The sequence below is a fragment of the Haliotis rufescens genome, unplaced genomic scaffold (genome assembly GCF_023055435.1).
Source record: "Haliotis rufescens isolate VD_foot unplaced genomic scaffold, xgHalRufe1.0.p SCAF_3, whole genome shotgun sequence".
Lineage (NCBI taxonomy): Eukaryota > Metazoa > Mollusca > Gastropoda > Lepetellida > Haliotidae > Haliotis > Haliotis rufescens.
Window position 1 is genome coordinate 4047718 of NW_025964001.1, and position 24074 is coordinate 4071791.

At 39.6% G+C, this 24074-nt stretch overlaps 1 protein-coding gene across 3 annotated transcripts; it reads left to right on the forward strand.

Annotated features, from left to right (window-relative positions):
* The first annotated feature begins 268 nt into the window (after positions 1-268).
* Positions 269-22821, forward strand: LOC124131860 (cysteine proteinase-like). Of its 3 annotated transcripts, none has more exons than XM_048403563.1 (16): positions 269-554; positions 5902-5955; positions 6575-6796; positions 8718-8834; positions 9619-9702; positions 11120-11810; positions 11862-11963; positions 12523-12636; positions 13148-13305; positions 14621-14717; positions 15868-15948; positions 18207-18326; positions 19464-19528; positions 20229-20319; positions 20617-20675; positions 21375-22821. In XM_048403563.1, exons 1-16 carry the CDS (start codon positions 351-353, stop codon positions 21447-21449), a joined length of 2334 nt encoding a protein of 777 aa, XP_048259520.1. In that variant the 5' UTR covers positions 269-350; the 3' UTR covers positions 21450-22821. The 3 variants fall into 3 exon arrangements, with proteins under 3 accessions (XP_048259520.1, XP_048259521.1, XP_048259519.1); XM_048403564.1 differs by having other exon boundaries at positions 11120-11482; positions 11894-11963; XM_048403562.1 differs by having other exon boundaries at positions 11120-11963.
* Positions 22822-24074: the final 1253 nt, after the last annotated feature.

The following is a 24074-nucleotide window of genomic DNA, read 5'->3' on the forward strand; positions in this document are numbered from 1 at the left end:
TAAAACTCGTATGTATGCAGTTACATGCCTTGGTTTCAAACAGTAATATCTTAGAACAGGTAAGACGATTTTACATAGCCTTTGGGCTTACACTAACTCAGCTGACAAAACGTTTTCTACAGACTCGTGTAAACAGAATAAGACATGTAACATATAGCATGTTCGAATAACATCAGATTCGAACTCAAGTCAAGACGGATTCCACAACACGGAGCATGCTAAGTGAAGAATTATGTCCCTTTACAACTCGATCCGTCAGATGGCGTGTTTGTTGGTAAACTCGTGATCAAAAGTAGGTTGAACGAGACGAAACGGTGTCATCAAAGTAAGCTACGCTGTTGTGTAGCAAGATGAAGCTTTGCATCTTGTTGTCGTTTCTGCCTCTGATATACGGTCATGGATCGTATGGTAACCTGAAGCTAGTAGGAGGCTGGGAAAATGCGGATATCAGTAAGGATGACGTCCAAAATATGGCCGAATTTGCTCTTGACACGGTGAATGCAAAGGAAAACTCTCAGAGACAAATGGTTACGATTGAGTCAGCAACAACGCAGGTAAGTGTCATTTGTTTACCTTTTACTTTAATGTGACTAGTTCCATCCGTAACCCCTGCTTCAGATTTTGCGTGGCTTAGGGCGGCCTAACCCTAACCTAACCTGACATAAATGATTTTTAATATAAGTAGAATATTATTTATGGTAGCCTAGCCTATAATGTTACTTCCAGGATGATATATCAAAAACATCGAGGCAGTTGGTTAGGGCGGAAGTTAAAATCTACCGTTTAGTGCAAATAGCTGTTTTCAACAAATCAGACAGTAAATAAATTCGTTTCATCGTTTATGTGACATGCAAATTAAAAAAAAACAAACCCGTCGGTAACCGACCTTTTTTTGTTTTTAGTTTAGAACAGCTGTAGTGTAGACGAGTCACTTACGGAAGTTAATCGTTCATGAACGTGAAACTGTGATCTTCAATTATTAGTGTGGTTGTGTCACATCATAAGGAAAACGAAACTGATGTAGCCCAACTCACTCACTAAATCTGACTGCATGTGATGGGTCTCCTTGCAGTACTCAACATGAAACCTTATGTTTGTTCGTATGGTTATGTTTGTTTGTTTTGACATTGTGATTACTGTTTGACATGAATAAAAATTACTTGTCACTCCTGTCAGGTAGTTGAAAATGGGTGCAGGCTAAAACGGCACCTCAGCAAAACGGCACCGCATTTGGCGAAAACGGCTACTATGTGTCGGGCGAAAACGGCACCTCTATTTTTAATAACGATAACAACGATTTTTGTGGTAATATATATGGTTTATTTACATGGTATTTGATGTATAGAGTACATCTGAAGCCGTAGTGTGAATTTCCGATAGGTTTGGTACTCTCATTTCTTCAGCATCTTCTGACTGGAAACTGACATCAAAGTTACCGATCACCTCTTCAATGACGGTAGCTTCGCATTTCACACAGCGGAAAGGGAAGTCAGTCCGGCAAATTTCTCTATAACGGGCCATAGAAAGTCCGGTTCCACATACACGATGGGTCCACTGGTCACAGTTATCACATGATACAGCGTGTTGATTTTTTTTCTGACATTCTTCTCGCATGCAACACATCGAAAGGCCACTGTGAATAATTGTGATCTGACAGCACCATGTTAGGCCTCTCAAATACAGTTTCAGTTTAAATTGAGTAAAGGTACTTAAAACTTCAAAGCGTATAGTGAATAAAAGTCGGTGAGTAAATTGGAGTAGGGGGCTAATTTCTTATTTGTTTTATTTCACAATTATTTGTGTTTGTAAGAGACGATGTGAGTTTAATTTCTATTATCTTTCGTCAAAGCATGTTATGTTTTCACCATAAGTTGAGTTGCGTATAAGCTAAGTTGGATTATAGTTGGAGCCGAGGCTAATTTCTAATGTAAACTTGTTTTAACATCTCACAATTATTGGCCTTTGCAAGTTACAATGTCAGTTTAATATCATTTATTTGACCAAGGTAAAAAAAATAAGGTGCCGTTTTCGCTCGAGACGAGGTGCCGTTTTCGCTTGAGTCGAGGTGCCGTTTTCGCCCGGTGACGTTTTGCTGAGGTGCCGTTTTCGCTATAACCCGTTGAAAATAAGTGTGTGCGTGTTGTGGGGGGGGTGTTGGGGGGTTGTAAAGGGTGCAGGCTAAAACGGCGCCTCACCAAGATGTCACTGATTTCTCTGGCGAAAACAGCACACCTTTTGGTGAAAACCGCTACTAATTGATTGTCTGGGGGATAACGGCACCCCTACTTTTAATAATGATAAGAACTATTTATGTAGTAGTATATATGCTTTACTCACAGTTACTCTTTATCGTTTTCTTGTTTCTTTCAACAAATATCATTGTCATCTTCAATGTGCCGAAATGTTGATGTCTGGTACCCTCCTTTCTTCTGAATCTTCTGATTGTAAACTGATACCAAAGTTCATGTAACCAGTCACCTCTTCTATAACAGGATCTATGCATCTTAAACAGCGGAAAGGGAAGTCTTCTCTAGTCCAGCCAATTTCTCTATAATGGGCTTCAGAAAGTCTGGTACCACAAACACGATGGGTCCACTGGTCACAGTTGTCACATGATACAGCATGTTGAGTTTGCCTGACATTCTTCTCGCATACAACACATTGAAAGGACATTGTGAATAATTGTGATCTGACAGCACCCTGTTATTCATCTTAAATATAGTTTCAGCTTGACATTCAGTTAGTTTGAGTAAAACTACTTAAAACTTCAACGCATTTGATGTTTTCATAATAAGTGTAGTTGCGCCTCCCAATCAGTGTCAGTGAGTAAATTGAAGTAGAGACCAATTTCTAGTGTCAACTTGTTTTAATGTGATTAACATTTCACAATTATTTGTGTTGGCAACTGACCATGTGAGTTGAATTTACTTTATTTCAGTAATAAGGCAAAACAAATAAATAAATAAATAGTTAGCCGTTTCCACTTTAGACGAGGTGCTGTTTTTGCTCAGTGACATTTGCTGAGGTACCGTTTTAGCTATAATATGTTAATTATAATATTTAATTCATGTTCTTTAATGTTAAATGATTTTTTTTAATGTTTAACAAATGTTTATTTTCATCACTCTCCTATCCCATGTAAAAAAAAAAACCATCTTTAGTTTAGTGAGTGAGTATGGTTTTACACCGCTTTGAGCAATATTCCAGCAATATCACAGCAAAGACACAAGAAATGAGCTACACATATGGGGATTTGAGCCCGGGACTTCGGCGTGACGAGCAAATGCTACTTTAACCACTAGCAAATGACTAGGCTACCCCACCGCCCTATTTATTCAGCCTTAGAGTTAATTCAGTTTAGACGTTTGTTTTGTCAGGTACATTTAATCATTAATTTTAATATGTAGAATGGTATTAGCTTGGTTAGTGCTGATAGTTTAGCTTTGTCAGTACTTCACTGAAAATCAATCAGGACAAATTAACATGTTTGATTACATCAAACTTTTTATTTTGAATTTTCTATAACCCTTTTACTGGTACAACAAGTACAAGACACATCAACAAACTATATTTTATGGTTGCCCTGGGGCACGTGACAGGCAGTCTGTCACTGCCTAGCTCGGTGACCTTGTGTTGACCTGATCAAGAGAAGGACCATATGCACAAAGATTTCCTGATAACTCATGACATTGATACTATATGTACTATATCATTGTATATGTCTCAAGTAACTTTTCACAAATGCTATCTTACACTGTTACCACTGAATGTGCTCATTTCATATTTGAAACCTGTTCTCTTATACCATGCATACCACGCAGTATTGAGTAATAATAATTATCATATAAGTATTATCGATGCTGTAAACCAATCCTGTAAGCTAGGTATCACTATCCTTTAAATATGCAAATGAGCTCATCTTACAAGAACTATTGTAAGCTGCATACACAGCATGATTCCTCGATGCAATGTTTGCATGTTCAATAAAATATTAACTTAGGTTCCCAATAAGTTTTGGCAGGGGTTTTCCATGTGGGTAGCTCTGTAGACATACATCACTGCAAATGATTTGGCGCTTTATGATAAATGAGTGTGGTTCACTCAAACACTATATTAATTCACACACGGTTTCTAAAGTTACTTCATTGAGTGGCTTTACACCTTGTACATTGATTATTCAAGACTTTATCAGGTTTATATCCTCGTGTGTTTCCACATTATATATATAAGGAATGATAATTATGTCTTAGTTATAATTATTACAACATGAATTTGAAAATATTTAATTCAAATTTGGGAATTTGTACTGGCATTGTTTGCAGACATGGAGACGAATATCAGCGTCTGAGCAGGTCCATATAAATCCTTGCTCATCTTTCTGTGTAGTCATTCTTAACCAAACTTTTGTATCACCATTATTAATGATCAATGTATCTGATACCACAGAACTTAACCTCTTTTATGGATATTTCATGGTGTTGCTAACAGTAAATGGCTGCAAGTGCATCATTGCAGGTGCCATGTAAAGCAATTTGAAATCACTCGCCCCCGGTTGATTTGAATCAAATTTTCATCCAAACAGCTGATTAGCTCACATGTAACTCATTGGAAACCCATAAGATGTACGGACACTTGTTCATGGCAGTGTGGCCTCATGTCTACATGATTAACTCAACTTAAATTCACTTTTTACAGGGCGGTGGGGTAACCTAGTGGTTTAAGTTTCGCTCGTGACGCTGAAGATCCGGGTTTGATTCCCCACATGGGTACAAAGTGTGAAGTTTATTTCTGGTGTCCCCCACTGTAATATTGCTGAAATATTGCTAAAATACTCACTTTATACAGTTTCAGATCATACAGTGATATATGAAGGGTACCATCAATACAATTTAAACTGAGGATAGCACTAACAGGTGTCTACATAATCAATAGCCACTGTTGATAAGCAATAATATTACTTCATGGTTTTCAAAATAATACATGTAGTAATAAATTCTCAGATCTACATGATCTGAGATAGCTTTCTGTTTCATGTTTATTGAACCATGTCTGGTGGCGTGGTTTTTCATATACTTTTACAAGGAGACTACTTTTACCTTTGTATGTATAACCTTGGATACATGTTAGGGCTGAGACGAGTCCAAATTTACTACCTCGGTTTCTGACCTCCAATTACCCGACCCTACCCGGGTACCTACTGTAGGTCTCAAGAGTTGGATACATAATGTCCAATTGGGAATATAGTTTGACTGTAGCCCTGGCAAAATGTATTTAGATACACGTATAAAGTGATCTGGTCATGCATACACTGAAGTTGACTGAAGCTTTATCTTTATTCAAACCTATAAAGGTCAGAAGAAGTGGGTGTATGGTCAGATTTTGTTTGTTTGTTGTTTAACGCCGCACTATGCAATATTCCAGCTGTATGACGTTAGTCTGTAAGTAATCGAGTCTGGACCAGACAATCCAGTTATTGACATTATAAGCATCCATCCACGCAATTGGGATACAATGACATGCATCAACCAAGTCAGCGAGCCTGACCACCTGATCCTGTTAGTCGCCTCTTACGACAAGCATAGTTGCCTTTTACAGCAAGCATGGGTTGCTGAAGACCTATTCTACCCCAGATTTTCATGGATCGCATGGTCAGAAAGAAATTGAACGTTGGCGGCTTGTGATGTTACCATGGAGTTCCAGATATTTTTTGTCATTAAACAATATATAACGTGACTAACCACAGGTCATGTTAGTCCTGTGGTTACCTAGGTCCTACTCAGTACCCACCCGACCCGAGTTGCCCGTCCAGCACTATTACATGTGTCTATTGTACACATGCATCTGTTTCAATTTGTTCTTCTGTTGTACATCATTACCAACAGTGATTTGTATATGTTGCAGGTTGTGTCTGGGATCAACTATAAGATTGTTCTTCGTGTTACAAATGGAGGGACAGTAAGTATATTAAACCAGGGCTGTGGTTCCTCAGGAATGTAAACCATCAAAGGTTACCTCTGCAGTAGGAGGCTTCCTGACCATGTTCTTATCTTGGTAGACACAATACGTTGTTGTCCATTCTCACTTTGTGGCCATCAACATGCATGGAAAAGGGGATTGTTCCTGAAACTCATTGCCCCCAAGGTGTAATGACTTGGGATTCTTGGTTTAAAAATTTCTTGAAAATCTCAACTGACATAATAATCATTAACTAATTTTCGGATCTGAGTAGTCTTTATTGCACATGCTGGCATCTGTGTACACTTAACTCCTGTTCTCGTGATAGCTTCTTTAGGTGCAATCTTTTGAGGTAGTCGGCCATGTTGACATCGTGGTTGGCCTCCATCTTTGATGTAGCTGCAATATAGCTAACTGGCTATATGGGAGAATATTGGAACACTCATGGACACTGGAAAAAATAAGTCACCTGCAATACCCAAAAGCTGAAAATAATCAATTTAATTTTATATTTACTTTTCATTTTCATTGTTGCTGGAATCAGAAATCAAGGAATTATAAATACATTGCCTAAGAAAGGGGTGTTCCGTACTCACTCTCTTTATTATCCTCCTGACAGGATGAGTTGTGTCATATGACCGTGTACGACCAATCCTGGACCAGAACCAGGACTCTAACTGACTACTCCTGCAAGCCTACGACCGTCCTGGGTGGTGTGAAGCCAGCCAGTCTGGACAAAGATGTTCAGGCTGCGGTCATGTTTGCAGTGGAATACCACAACTCCAGGGTCAACAGCATGTACAGAGCAGTGGCACAATCTGTGGAGCATGTCACTGAACAGGTGGGTTCTCTACCAGGTCTACTGTCGATATTGACACAGTACAGAGTTTGATACTACATGTGGCATGGTATTTTAACTTCTTAAGTGGCCAAACAGATGATTTGTCTACCAGGTCTACTGTCAATATTGACACAGTACACAGTTTGATACCACATGTGGCATGGTATTTTAACTTCTTAAGTGGCCAAACAGGTGATTTGTCTACCAGGTCTACTGTCAATATTGACACAGTACACAGTTTGATACTACATGTGGCATGATATTTTAACTTCTTAAGTGGCCAAACAGGTGATTTGTCTACCAGGTCTACTGTCAATATTGACACAGTACACAGTTTGATACTACATGTGGCATGATATTTTAACTTCTTAAGTGGCCAAACAGGTGATTTGTCTACCAGGTCTACTGTCAATATTGACACAGTACACAGTTTGATACTACATGTGGCATGATATTTTAACTTCTTAAGTGGCCAAACAGGTGATTTGTCTACCAGGTCTACTGTCAATATTGACACAGTACACAGTTTGATACTACATGTGGCATGATATTTTAACTTCTTAAGTGGCCAAACAGGTGATTTGTCTACCAGGTCTACTGTCAATATTGACACAGTACACAGTTTGATACTGCATGTGGCATGGTATTTTAACTTCTTAAGTGGCCAAACAGGTGATTTGTCTACCAGGTCTACTGTCAATATTGACACAGTACACAGTTTGATACTACATGTGGCATGGTATTTTAACTTCTTAAGTGGCCAAGCAGGTGATTTGTCTACCAGGTCTACTGTCAATATTGACACAGTACACAGTTTGATACCACATGTGGCATGGTATTTTAACTTCTTAAGTGGCCAAACAGGTGATTTGTCTACCAGGTCTACTGTCAATATTGACACAGTACACAGTTTGATACTGCATGTGGCATGGTATTTTAACTTCTTAAGTGGCCAAACAGGTGATTTGTCTACCAGGTCTACTGTCAATATTGACACAGTACACAGTTTGATACTACATGTGGCATGGTATTTTAACTTCTTAAGTGGCCAAGCAGGTGATTTGTCTACCAGGTCTACTGTCAATATTGACACAGTACACAGTTTGATACCACATGTGGCATGGTATTTTAACTTCTTAAGTGGCCAAGCAGGTGATTTGTCTACCAGGTCTACTGTCAATATTGACACAGTACACAGTTTGATACCACATGTGGCATGGTATTTTAACTTCTTAAGTGGCCAAACAGGTGATTTGTCTACCAGGTCTACTGTCAATATTGACACAGTACAGAGTTTGATACTGCATGTGGCATGGTATTTTAACTTCTTAAGTGGCCAAACAGGTGATTTGTCTACCAGGTCTACTGTCAATATTGACACAGTACAGAGTTTGATACCACATGTGGCATAGTATTCATCATCAGGCTTCATACCTCAACCTTGTCGGTTGTGTAAACATCAATCTATCATCATTCAATCTTGTGAAAGCATCAGTTATTCACTTGTATGTAGCCTTCCAACATCACATTTCTGTACATCACTTGCTTGATAGCGGTGCTAGTATCTACATTGCATTCATTGTAATAAAGAAGATGTATATCAATAGAACCATCTCCCTTGTTCATGGTATTTTGTTCACATTGTGATTAACTAGTCATATGAAAAGTTAGGTGTTCTTTAACTTCCTTGGGTAGTATATTTGTCCTGACGGTTTCAAAATGGTCATGGGGTCATATTGCTGAAAATAGGGCATCACATCACCTGTAAGGTTGCTTCTTCCAAAAACGGATGTAGTTCATTACGACAATTTCTTGTCTCTTTAGTTGACCAAAGGATTAATGATCCAGATATAGTCCTCACCAGGATGTTGTCAGTAGTACAATGAACATTGTTATGTATACCCAAACTGTTTGTTTTCAGCTAGTTGCCGGAACCTTGTACACCTTCTCTGTGAGTATGGTGGACACAACGTGCGGAAACAGTCCAGCCAACAAGGGCAAGGGACTGGAGGACTGTGCTGTGGCTGACAAGCCTGTGGTAGGATATACACATTGCTCAACAGAACAGTAATACACTGAAACGAAATGAAAACGCTCAATCAACTTTAACTCGAAATCAGAAAAGATGGGTTTTTTTGCTCAAGCCCATCTTCACGCACATCAAATGAGATTTGAACCTGTATGACGACATTATCATGTTTGATTGTCTTATGCCAAATATTTACAAATAAATCGCATATGTGTTTTCAAAGTGTTTTAGTATACAGTCAAGTCCCGTTAATCCGACATTGTTGGTTGCATATGAATATGTCGGATTAACGAGTATGTCGGATAAACGAAATTGGGTAGTATAAACGTTCGTGGTCGAAAATTGGACAACTACACGATAGATAACGAAAAGGAAAAGGAAAAAGGAAATATTAATATTGTCGTGTTACATTTGTCAGCGGAATATGTTTTCTAATCATGCAACCAATAAAGTTTAACAGAAAACTACTGTAACGGACTGTATGACTGATTCAAAATTGACTGATTTTTAAAGCATAGTCTGGAACATGTGGAATGGAAGTCATTAATTTGAAACTAGTACTGCAATGCTTAAGAAAGCATATGAGTATTCAATGCTTGCCACAGGGCCTGGTTGCTGCTATGTTGTAACATAGTAGTCAGCAGTCGCCTGTATAATGGTCCTTCTTTACCAGGAGTTTAGAAAATTAGGGATCCTGTTACCCTTCTTTTAGCTGTTTGAAATTATGTCTTGAAAAGGAATGAAAACATTAATAAATTATGTATGGTTTCACACAATGTTTTTTAACATTCAGACAACTGCGTGCAGCTACAAGGTATTGTACCAAGCCTGGAAGACACCCAATTTCACTTTGGAGTCGGAGAAATGTGGCCAACAGGCAAGTAAAGGAAGTGGCATTGAAGTTTAGATGACCTCCACGTGGGAGCCATTTACTATGTTTACAACCAGTATTAACGTCACTGTGTTTACAACCAGTATTAACATCACTGTGTTTACAACCAGTATTAACGTCACAGTGTTTACAACCAGTATTAACGTCACTGTGTTAACAACCAGTATTAACATCACTGTGTTTACAACCAGTATTAACGTCACTGTGTTTACAACCAGTATTAACGTCACAGTGTTTACAACCAGTATTAACGTCACTGTGTTAACAACCAGTATTAACATCACAGTGTTTACAACCAGTATTAACGTCACTGTGTTAACAACCAGTATTAACATCACTGTGTTTACAACCAGTATTAACGTCGCTGTGTTTACAACCAGTATTAACGTCACTGTGTTTACAACCAGTATTAGCGTCGCTGTTTTTACAACCAGTATTAACGTCACTGTGTTTACAACCAGTATTAACGTCACTGTTTTTACAACCAGTATTAACGTCACTGTGTTTACAACCAGTATTAACGTCACTGTGTTTACAACCAGTATTAACGTCACTGTGTTTACAACCAGTATTAACGTCACTGTGTTTACAACCAGTATTAACGTCACTGTGTTTACAACCAGTATTAACGTCGCTGTGTTTACAACCAGTATTAACGTCGCTGTGTTTACAACCAGTATTAACGTCGCTGTGTTTACAACCAGTATTAACGTCGCTGTGTTTACAACCAGTATTAACGTCGCTGTGTTTACAACCAGTATTAGCGTCGCTGTGTTTACAACCAGTATTAACGTCGCTGTGTTTACAACCAGTATTAACGTCACTGTGTTTAGAACCAGTATTAACGTCACTGTGTTTACAACCAGTATTAACGTCACTGTGTTTACAACCAGTATTAACGTCGCTGTGTTTACAACCAGTATTAGCGTCGCTGTGTTTACAACCAGTATGTGGCAAGCCGTTGTTCATAGTTTACTTTAAGTCTTCTTGTTTTTTTGTCACCTAGAACAGTCTCTCTCCCCCCCCCCCCCCCCCCCCCCCAAAAAAAAAAATAGAAAAAGCAAAATTTTAGAACAGAATGCCTGAAAGTTGTTGAGTTCATGAATTCGCCAAATCTTGCTTTCCTGTCAGTAGTTCAGCAGGTTGTAGATGAGATGCTGACCGTCCTGACGAGGTGCAGCCTGCCCTCTGGGTCATTATGTAATGTTACAGAGACCAGTCAGAGATGTCGAATGGAAGACTGATTCAGGCTCTTTCATGTTGTTTTGTTGCCCTTTTCTAATGAGATTTTGATATCGTTGAGTAATTAATTGACATTTATTTGTTCTCTGGAAGTAGACCTCTTGTCCCTTGTTCAGTGTAACCAGTTGGCCGCAGTCCCAATGTAGATTTCTATCAACAGAATGATCAACCAGCTGCTCCTGTTTCTAACCAAATTCCAAAGATTGAAGAGCTCCTGAAACCAATGTTGGCCGGTGTCAAGGTGGGCGACTCTCTACCAGAACTCAAGGATGACCTGGCCAGTAAGCTGAAGGACCTCCTTAGTAAGCACAAGACGCCACGGCTAGAGGAACTTCTTGGACCTGACAAGACACTCCCACTGTTTGGTCTCCCCAACCAGCAGAACAAGGCACAGCTGTTGACCAATAAGGTTGAGCCTTTGCTGAAGCGTCAGAAGAAAGATTTTATACCTGATAACCTTCACCCTCTACTGGAGCATATTGGGACTGGACTGCTGGGAGCATTTAAACATGTAATTGGAGGAGACAACCACGACTTTCAGAAACATGGTGAAACGAAGCCTTTGATTGGAGGAGGCGACCACGACTTTCAGAAACATGGGGAGACAAAGCCTCTGATTGGAGGAGGAGACCACGACTTTCAGAAACATGGGGAGACAAAGCCTCTGATTGGAGGAGGAGACCACGACTTTCAGAAACACGGGGAGACAAAGCCTCTGATTGGAGGAGGAGACCACGACTTTCAGAAACACGGGGAGACAAAGCCTCTGATTGGAGGAGGAGACCACGACTTTCAGAAACATGGAAAGACAAAGCCTCTGATTGGAGGAGGCGACCACGACTTTCAGAAACATGGAAAGACAAAGCCTCTGATTGGAGGAGGCGACCACGACTTTCAGAAACATGGACGTGGCAACCTAGGTGGAGATGGTCATGACCTCTGTCATGGAGGACACTTCAAGGACTTCACGATCAAACATGGAAAGGTTTACGATACAGTTGAAGGTAGGGATCAATCTCTTTGGTGAAATATTATAGAATAGTGCATTAGAAGGACGAAATAGTTTCAAGACAGGGATCATGCTCAACCACTGTTTTGTTTGGCCAAAACATGGTTATTTACAGTGATATAGCTGGAATATTGCTCCACATGGTGATAACAGAGAAGTAAACTGGCAATTGCGCAGAGCTCTCCTATTTTTCATTCAGTTCTACCATGACTTCCCTAAAAGACGACTATGCTTGTCGTAAGAGGCGACTAATCGGATCGGGTGGTTAGACTTGCTGACTTGCCTGATGGATGTCATTGTATCCCAATTGTGTGGATTGATGCTCATGATATCAGTCACTGGATTGTCTGGTCCAGACTTGATTATTTACAGACTGCCGTCATATAGCTGGAATATTGCTGAGTGCGGTGTTAAACAACAAACAAACAAACCATGACTTCTTCTGATGGTAAATAGCTTTGGGTATTTGTAGCACTCTGCACCTTATTATTTCCTTTACCTTCAATTATAACAGGCTGAGTTAACTTATTTGATTTTTTTAATTCATATTTCAGAGGAGGTCAAGAGATTTGCCATCTTCTGTGAGAACATGAAAATTGCTCGTCAACTGAACAAGATTGAACAAGGAACAGCAGTATATGGTGCTACCAAATTTGCAGATCTTACACGTGAGAATCAAATCCATCCAAATTCATTGTCAAAAATAGTGTGCCCTGTTGGGACTAAATAAAGGTCCAAAGTACTCAAAGAGCTGACTGGAGAGATGGGGTGTCAGAACCGGTGACTTGACTGATTGTGTTTCCCTCTGTCCAAATAGTTTTGGGGCGGTCGGGTAGCCTAGTGGTTGAAGCGTTCGCTCGTCACGGCGAAGACCCGGGTTCGATTCCCGAGATGGGTACAATGTGTGAAGCACATTTCTGGTGCCCCCCGCCGTGATATTGCTGGAATATTGCTAAAAGCGGCGTAAAACCATACTCAATCACTCACTCACCTTATAGCTTAGGTCATTGCTCATGCTTTCATGTACTTGTTTGTTGTGTCCAGATTTGATATTTTTATAGATGTAGCTGGAATATTGCTGACTACAGCGTCCAACCATATGCACCCAAAGATAGTATTTATTTGTATTAATTTGCATTATTTATTTTGTATTTTGCATTATTTATATAATGTTTGCAGAGAAGGAATTCAAACAGAAATACCTCAGCAAGACAACTTGGGACAAGATACCCAACCATGGTGCCTCCACAATGTACAGAGCCAAAATCCCCCGTGGAGCTACCCCAAAAGCCTTTGACTGGAGAGATCATGGTGCAGTTACACCAGTGAAGAACCAGGTAATGTATTCCTCAACTCTGGTAGGATTTGGTTTGGTTTGTTGTTTAACGCCGCACTCAGCAATATTCCAGCTATATGACGGCGGTCTGTAAATAATCGAGTCTGGAACAGACAATCCAGTGATTGATATCATGAGCATCGATCCACACAATTGGGACCGATGACATGTATCATCAGTTAGGCGTAAAATTGAGAGATCAAATCGGACATACCTACGGTAAGTCTTCAGGATGAAAAATTCCTATGTTTATCAGAACTGTGTCCGATAAGACAATACCCACCCCCTTCATGCTCCTGTTGTCATTTGCTAAGAGAACTATGCTGAAGGCATTAAATAACGGAACAGATTCATATCAAACAAATCACCAGGGAGACGAGTTTCCAATCAGCAGGTAGGCATACTTCGGTTTTGCTGTGTAACAGAAATGTAATACATCTCATCATGTCCTAGAGAAGACATTAACAGCACTGCTGAACTATCAAATTTGGAATTTGGGCACAAAACACTCACTCACTCACTCCATTTTCAATTGAAACAAGATGATATTGATGATGGCACAGAAGGTAGATGGAGAATAAATTGGGAACTTTTCAGACAAGTGAAGGATATTGTTTCATCAGAATCTTGTTCTTATTGACAGCCTTGTGTCTCATGTTGGAATAGTTTGAAGTTTCACATGTTGGAAATAGATTGATGTTTCACATGTTGGAAATAGATTGATGTTTCACATGTTGGAAATCGATTGATGTTTCACATGTTGGAAATAGTTTGATGTTTCACATGATGGAAATAGATTAATGTTTCACATTTATGAAATATGTCAATGTTACACCTGTTGGAAATAGTTGTGATATGCCACATGTTGGAAATAGATTAATGTTCCACATGTTTGAAAAAGTTGCAATGTTTCACATGTTGGAAATATGTCTGTTCACATGTTGGAAATAGTTTGATGTTTCACATGTTGAAATTAGTTGCACTGTTTCACAAGTTGAAAAGCACCGTGAAGATCCGGGGTAGAATAGGTCTTCAGCAATCCATGCTTGCTGCAAAAGGCGACTATGCTTGTTGTAAAAGGCGACTAACGGAATCGGGTGGTCAGGCTCGCAGACTTGGTTGATGCATGTCATCAATCCCAATTACGTGGATCGATGCTTATGACTGCCGTCATAGAGCTGGAATATTGCTGATTGCGGCATTAAACAACAAAGCAACCAACCACATGTTGAAAATAGTTTGATGTTTCACATGTTGTGTTTGATGTTTCACATGTTGTATTTGATGTTTCACATGTTGCCTTGTCTTGTCTTCAGGGACAGTGTGGTTCCTGCTGGGCTTTCTCCACCACTGGTAACATTGAGGGACAATGGCAGATCAAGAATAAACGTCTCATCTCCCTCTCAGAACAAGGTAACAGCCGAGCTTTACACCATTTGTACCCCTGTGACACTTCCGAGGCAGAATAGGTCCCTGTACACCCTACTTGTCACAAAAGACAATCACTGAGGATTGGGTGGTAACAATGGGTGACCTGGCAGATTGTATACCGTCATACCCTAATTGTGTGGGTTTTGCTCATGATGTCAACAAAAACTCTCTGCTATCAGTGAGAATAACTGAACCTATGCTACTCAACTTTTGATAGGGATACCCTGAGTGTCCATGCAGGCACTGAATGTGACTGATTGCTGGGAGAAGCTGCAATACAAATAACATTCAATATTGCCTTGACACTGACTCATGTTCAGCATCATTACAGATAATAAGTAAATAATACAGCATTCCCTTAAGCTGCTGTTTAAGGTTTGTAGCAGTATGAAATATCTCAGTATCCCTGTCAAAAGTTGAGGAGTATCCTTTCACTTGCTGTACACACCACCAAAAGAGTGAGTGAGTGAGTGAGTTTGGTTTTACGCTGCTTTTAGCAATATTCCAGCAATATCACGGCGGGGGACACCATAAATGGGCTTCACACATTGTACCCATGTCGGGATTCGAACCTGGGTCTTCGGTGTGACGAGCGAACGCTTCAACCACTAGGCTACCAGACCACCCCACTACCAAAAGAAACGCAAACCATAGAAACATATCGAGAAGTATATACGTTAAGAAGAGATGTTTCCAATGTGTACCAATTAATGACAAACCTAACAAACAATCAACTGTTACAACATAGTATCTATATTTTTATAACGATATACTGCACGTGATTTCCAAACTTTACACGCTAATCCTACACGAGACAAATGGTGCATCTCAAGTCATGGATCTATGATGTCACATGTGATGCATTCATGAGCGTCGGTTCACACAACATACCAGTATATTTGTTTGTGCATTGAACCAATCAAATATCTCTTAAATATGAGTAAGTCTTCATATATTAACTTTTCTTTTGGCGGTGAGTATATAGATTGGAAAATATCATAGGATTGGAGTTGGAGTTGCTTGATCTCATACAAGGACAACAGTTCTAGCTGAACCTGCTTCATTGGAGATTCTTTAGTTCTTAATGTCAGGTAGTCCATTGCTGTGAACCTGATTGTCTCTTTGTTTACAGAGCTGGTGGACTGTGACAAGCTGGACGAGGGATGTAATGGTGGACTGCCTTCTAATGCCTACATGTCCATCATGAAACTGGGTAGGAAACATGTTGTTGAAGTGATTGTAGTTAAAATTCTTGTCTTTGTTAGGCTGAAAAAAATAGTCTTGCTTCTCAGGCACCACCCGCATCATCGTAAAGTTCGCTGCACGTTTGTTTTCATTGCCATTTTTAAAAACAACAACAAAAGAACCCTTAAATATTCCAAATCCAATGGTAGTCAAATACTGTATTCCAGTATTTTACTCATCAAGGAATACATTTTGTACATAGGCCCTTTCCCAGGTTGATTGTACAAAATTGTTTATTTGGTAACACAACTGTTTATTTGGTTACATACTAGTTTGAACAACAACAAAAAAGACACCGCCCGCCCACACTATATTTTCAAAAACCATTGCCTGAGAACCAATTCTTTTATTTTTTTAAGCCTTACACAGATGTTCTATGAAGAGAAAAGAACGACAATTTGAAATATGTTCATGCTTTCATCAGCATTTAAATAGAATTTTATATATTTCTTAATATAATATTGTATTAGTTAATAGTAGTTGCATCATCGCTATTCTTTGTTTTTTCTATGCATAGCTGTAAGTAATATTTTCCTAAGGAGACAGTGGTTTACCATTAGTTTAACCAGTGTTCCCGCTGGCTTTTGAAACTGCCAGTCCTTGTGTCCTTGTGGACTTGTGGACTTGTGTCCTTGTGGACTTGTGTCCTTGTGTCCTTGTGGACTTGTGTCCTTGTGGACTTGTGTCCTTGTGGACTTGCAACTCTAAAAATTACCAGTCCCAACTAATTTTTGCAAGTCCCAACTTTCAACAAATGAAAAAGCGTATGAAAATTATTTGGTTTTAATTCATTCAACTTCATGTTCAGTGCAAAGACGGCATCTCTGAAGTAACTTTGTTAGAACTGTACGTCATTCACGCAAACTTCAGTCACAATTTTCTCTTTATTTTTTAATATTTCGCGAAAAAGCCGCTACAACTGGATATTTAACCTAGAAATAGACAAGGGGAAACCCTGATGGTAACAGAAAAGCTGACTTTGTTTGAAAATGTACTTATATGAATATCACCAATGTTTTGTTCAACAACAAAGATTTATAAGTACCTTATTTGCTAGTCCATAGGGACTGGCAGGCACATGAATTACTGGTCCAAGCCTCATTTTACCGGTAAAAAACTGGTAATTACCGGTAAACGGGAACGCTGGTTTAACCATGGTAACTTGAGTGTCGTGAGTTTCGTGTGTGGTTTATTGAATGTCTTTCTAACAAATGTTGAGACACAGCTTCATCATGTCCACAGTCACAAGACACTAGTTTTATCCTGCTTACCACCTGCTGCACTGTCTGCAGGTTGCTTCAGTCGAATATCTGTTACTTTGTAGTCAAATAACAAGAGTAGGCACATCGACACAGACGCATTGTACCCGTGAAGATCGGGGTTAGAATAGGTCTTCAGCAACCCATCCTTTCAGTAAAACCCGACTATGTCCACAAGTTTCCTACTTTCTCTCCCATCCATGAAAATTCAGGTACAGAATTGGTCTTCAGCAACCCGTTCTTGCCATAAGATCGGGTAGTCAGGCTCACTGGCTTGGTTGATGCATGTCATTGTATCCCAATTGTGTAGATCGATGCTCATGATGTTAATTTCTTGATTGTCTGGTCCAGACACGATTATTTACAGACTGCTGACATATAGCTGGAATATTGCTGAGTGTGGCGTTAAACAACAAACAAAGACACAGAACCAAAAAAAGAAAGTGTTATCCCAAATTAATATTTGTAAAATTTGACCACCTTCTAAATGGCATTGTGTATTCATATGTTATGAAAAATTCCCATATTATACATTACAGCTGTACCTATCATCACTGATTGTCCCTCTGCTAAAGCGTAATTTTGATCTTCGGTATGTGTGTTTGATGTTTTTGGGTCATCAGATCTTTAGGAATCTCTTACGCCACCTACATGGGAAAAAACATGCAGTTGATACCAACTGTCATAGCTGATACCAACTGTCATAGCTGATACCAACTGTCATAGCTGATACCAACTGTCATAGCTGATGCGTGGAAAACAATCAGAAGATATTACAACCTGCTGCTATTCATACTCTAACCTTATATTGACACCACACACAGTTATCTCCCATGAATGTGCAAAGCGAAAATAACTGTTGTCCTTAAGTATCTTGTCACTTGTGAGAGCAGTATTGGAAAGGACCAAATTGTCTTGAATATGATACACACATGCGCATAATACACTTTGTATGATTCATATCTAGGTGGCTTGGAGACGGAAGGTGATTACAAATATGACGGGGAGGATGAGAAATGTGCCTTTAACAAATCAGAGGTTGTAGTCAAGATCAATGGTGCTGTCAACATCTCCAGCAATGAAGATGGTAAGTCAATGCTACTACCATATTTAGGCAGATTCAAAGACAGTTCCATTTATGTTCTCTTCGATGTTTTGAATATTTGGCTGTATGTATTGGGAATCTATTTCAGCAAATATATATTGCTTAACGCTGCATCATCTTTTCCACTAGTTGGAAATTCATTGGCCTCCCAATGACCTCCTTATCAGTGGCCATGCCACTAGATCATCAACTGATATCAATGTCCCCTCATACCATGCTTGGCAAGAGAGCAGGCTGAATGGGGAATGGATCGTGAAATTAACTGACAGTAAAAGTAATGCATTGACATTATGCACATTTTTTTAAAGATTTATTTTGAAAGGGGCATTTGTTAAAACAGGAGCCTCAGCTGTTACAATCCTGTCTGCATATCAATATCTAGCTGTATTCCTGGCATGTCTGGTGTGTCTTGCTGTATTCCTGGCATGTCTGGTGTGTCTTGCTGTATTCCTGGCATGTGCTGTATTCCTGGCATGTCTGGTGTGTCTTGCTGTATTCCTGGCATGTGCTGAATTCCTGGCATGTCTGGTGTGTCTTGCTGTATTCCTGGCATGTGCTGTATTCCTGGCATGTCTGGTGTGTCTTGCTGTATTCCTGGCATGTCTGGTGAGTCTTGCTGTATTTCTGGCATGTGCTGTATTCCTGGCATGTCTGGTGTGTCTTGCTGTATTTCTGGCATGTGCTGTATTCCTGGCATGTCTGGTGTGTCTTGCTGTATTCCTGGCATGTGCTGTATTCCTGGCATGTCTGGTGTGTCTTGCTGTATTCCTGGCATGTGCTGTATTCCTGGCATATGCTGTATTCCTGGCATGTCTGGTGTGTCTTGCTGTATTCCTGGCATGTGCTGTATTCCTGGCATGTCTGCTTTGTCTTGCTGTATTCCTGGCATGTGCTGTATTCCTGGCATGTCTGGTGTGTTTTGCTGTATTCCTGGCATGTGCTGTATTCCTGGCATGTCTGGTGTGTCTTGCTGTATTCATGGCATGTGCTGTATTCCTGGCATGTCTGGGGAGTCTTGCTGTATTCCTGGCGTATCTGATGAGTCTTGCGGTTTTGTGTATTATCCTGTTGATATATTGTGGAATTTGTCCTGGACATACACACGTTATTTTGTTACAGACATGGCATCCTGGCTGGCCCAAAATGGACCCATCTCCATTGGAATCAATGCAAATGCTATGCAGGTAAAAACTAGAATGTTGAAACCTAGCTTGAAGAAATTAGCAACTTGAGTGTCTCCAATTTTCATACAAAGAAATGAAGTTAGATATATATAGCATTAGTTCATTTTACAACTATATTTTCCACTATAATGTCAGCGTCATGTACGGGCGTGTCCGAAGCTAACAAAACATAGGAGTAACTGCATGAGGTTATTCTGGAACAAACCACTTCCTGTGAATGTGGTTTATTTAGTTGGACAACTATTGAGAGAACAATGCCTGCTGTGCGCGACCACCTCCGTTGTCAAGTGGATAGAGCGTCTGCTCAGAGAGATCAAGGTCGGTTTGATCAGTGGCTGCGTCATACCAAAGATTTGTGAAATCTGCAACACCAGAAGCACTCGTTAAATCTCATACAACATCATCATCATCATCATCACCAAAGATGTTAAAAGATGGTATTTGTTGTTACCCTACATGACGCTCAGCATTAAGGATATACAACAATGGTCGGTTTGGAGTACAAACAGTTAGTCAGTCACGCACACGCATGCACACGTACATGCACACCCGCACACACAGACACACATGTACATGCACAAACACACATGCACATGCACAAACACGCACGCACGCACGCACACACACACACACACACACACAGTCGACAACTCTCTGTGATAATGACAACTCCTGTAGTGCACGCTAATATATGTTTCAGTTCTACTTTGGAGGAATCTCTCATCCCTGGAGCATCTTCTGCAACCCCAAGTCCCTTGACCACGGTGTCCTCATTGTGGGCTATGGCGTCGGTCAGTAGTCATGTCATTATGGCCTATGAATTTGTCGTTGTCTAAGAAACAAAGTACCAGTTCCATCATTTCGGATCCTCTTGAATCTGAAGGTGTAAAATAATCAATACATTAAGTTTTGGTGATAGTGATCTTTTGAGATGTTAGAATCTAACCATGCTAATTGCTAATAGCAATGTCAAAAAGACCTTTATTTGTTGTATAATAAGTTTTCTTGGATGAACTAGAATCTGTGACATTCTGTGTATGGAAGGCTTTGCGACGTGAGCAGATTGTACTGTGTTGTTTGTGTTACAGAGGGCAGTGAGCCATACTGGATCGTGAAGAACAGCTGGGGCCCTGACTGGGGAGAGAAGGTACTTGTTTGTTTGTTTGTTTGTTTGTTTGTTTTACACTGCACTCCGCAATATTCCAGCTATATGACAGCGGTCTGTAAATAATCGATTCTGGACCAGACAATCGAGTGAATGACATCATGAACATCAATCCACGCAATTGGGATAAGATGACATGCATCACCCATGTCAGCAAGCCTGACCACCCTAACTTATGGCAAGCATGGGTCGCTGAAGACCAATTCTGTACCCGGATTTTCATGGGTGGGAGAGAAGGTAGGAAATTTGTGGACACTTGTGTAGCAGGCCATACTGAACAGTAGGACTCCAGGGTATTACCGGTATACTGCAATATGCTTTTTCATTTTTTTTGGTTCCGGTATATTTGGTAGAAAATTTATTAAAAGTTTCAATACTTAACATCTTCACAGAAATTCATTCACAAATGATGTTTCCCTTTGAAATTGATCGACAAAAAGGCGAAAACACGGGAGTGGTTTTGCTCTCATGTCGGCGACTGACCATGCTGACTTGGACTTGATCCTGTAGAAAATAGGTTCTGCTTGTACTATCTATGTCAATCACTGTGAAACACTTTAGCTCCCAATATATCGCAATACATATCACCACGTTACATTTCACATCACCTTAGGTGAGCTACAGAGCCTCTAGATTGCTATGATTGTATTGCAGCAAACTGATACTGTTTGTTTGTTCCAGGGCTACTACCGTGTGTACCGAGGTGGCGGCGTGTGCGGACTCAACACCATGTGCACATCTGCTGTAGTCAACTGAAGATGCCTCACCGCTAGCTGCAGATCTGCGATATTCGCACCACAACACACAGAATGAATAGGAAGACATGTTGGAAATAATGTCATTCTGAAAATATGATTCTCACTTTATAAAAAGGGCACATATATAGATCTGAATGTCAAAAGCAGATCTGAATTTCAAAAGCAATTATTTAACCATATTCTGTTTGTTGAGGTGTGAAACTTGTATATATTCTATTGAACTTTTTATAGTATACATGAACCTCACAAGAGGATGTGATATGTGGTAATGTTGGGAGGTAAATCATACTTTTTGGGTCCTTCAGAAACGTTTACAGGTAAATGAACAAATATGGAATCTGTCCAAATTAAGGCTCCTTTCACCCTATTTAGAATTTGATCTTGCAACATATGTGCAATAGCTATGGTTTCAAAAATAACTTTTTATGATTGATTGTATTTGATTTGATTTTTGGAGATCATTGAGTAATATTTGAGTGGATATGATCTTTACAGTGAAATGCAGGAATATATATTGCCCATATAATCATTGAGAATGTACATGTTTCAATATTATGTAAATTTGCACTGGTTTATATTTTAATCCCACCTTTACAAGAGTTTGAAGCAACATTTTGGTCATGCTTGGTACTTATAGAAATTTGATTTCTCACTGCATCCTTCTTTCCCTTTGCACATTTTTCCTGTCAATCTCAGTCCTTGACAAACATCATATTTAATCAAGAATCTATAATGGTCTATATTAGATAAAAGAGTTTAAATCCACATTTGCATGTATTTCAATTCTTGGTATTCCAGATTGTGTAAATCTCATGAGACCCAAATATCCACGCTGAATTGTATTTTTGTTATTTAAATCCAGAACAGGTATTTTGATACAGACTTTTAGTTTTGCTTATGGACTGAAACTGTTGTGAAGCTTTAGCTATTTATCACTGATATTATTGCTGTGACAAGAAGTGGGACGAGTAGGAGGTTGTTCATGTATTATTTTAACCATTGAAAACATGTTCAGTTATGTTACTTCCATTTATCACAGGTTACAATGGTTGGACTCCTATCTTATTAAACATTGAAATATTGAAACATGCAGATGATGACTTTTGGAAAGGATTTATTTTGGTCATGATCTCCAAGATGAAAACTATCCGTGAAGTATTGAAGTCTCGAAGAGAATTAGTTGTAATGATGAAAACTGATGATAGGATGGACCAAATCAGTCACAAAACTTTTTTGATTTTTTAGACAAATTTATTAAATTAATTTGGTTAGAATTTATTTATCTGTAATGCTGTAAATTGTAAGAGATTGTTCCACTGAGTAAGGTAATCAGGATTGGTCCCTTATTGAAATAAAGCATTCCTTCTTTTTGTGTGTCTTTCAGTTGTTTTTGCACCCTCATGTCCTTAATGTGACAGTAGCATGTCATGTACCTTGCAATGTATCCCAAGATCATTTACTGCCTCTGTGGTCTAGTGGACAGAGTGTCTGACTGGTCAGTGGTTCCATCCAAAGACATTAAAAGATGGTACTTGTTGTTACCCTAGCTGGCGTTCAGCATTAAAGGGTTGAAACAAGGACTGGTCCGTTTAGAGTCAGCATATGGGGTTATCCATGTAAAACTGCAGCATAGTATCTCAGTACAAGCAGCCACACACGGACACACACATGCATGCACATCACAATAATCTTGAACATGACATTAAACCACATTTCTCCTCACCTTGCCAAGATCATTGTGAGGGCAGATTAAATACAAAAGAAGAAAAGAGAAAAGCTTGAGCATGGAAATAGACTTGGTATCTATGTGTCATCAGTACAATCTCACAAACCACTACAAATATTCATACATGGATCACGAAGAGTCATAAGGGTCATGAAATATTGAAAGAGAAATACATGGAGAGAATAAGAAAGTACATTATCCGTTGAGTTCCTGTTCAGGCAGATAATCACACTATGAAATTTTATAAATGTTCAACTTTCGTCTTCACAGTCACGTGTCCAGATCTAAAACAAGTCAAAACTATTGCTCACATCTGAACACGTTTGGTTGCTGTTTCACAGTGTATAATTTACTCATATCACGTCAGAGCAGTCTACAGCAGATCGCAGGTATAGAAGAAAGGACACTTCAGTATGTAGGTAGTTTAGAAAACGTATTGTTGGAGATGGAGTTGGAAACACGGGTCCTGTTAAGGGTGTGACCCTAGACCCAATGGCGTAACACCATGTTTACACACGAAACAAGGTTTTGCCTCCGATTCAAGATGGCAGAAAAGCTCCATTTCCTACTATGAACAAGTCTTGTGATTCATCCTATGGGTGCCTCCGTGGTCTAGTGGTAGAGCGTCTGCCCGGAGAGCGGAAGGTTGGGGGTTCCATTCCCTGCGGTGTCATACCAAAAGACGATAAAAGATGGTACTTCTTGTTCCATGCCTGACGCTCAGCATTAAGGCTCTAGTCAGGAATCAGTATACTGTGTCTGAGTGGGGTATTCATGTTAAATTGTGGCATGGTATCTCTGTGGACTAGTGCAATAAAATCGGCATATGTCCGAATAAGTACGAGCAGCCGCAGCCACACACACACACACACCACCCAAAAGGACGCTGTTTCCATC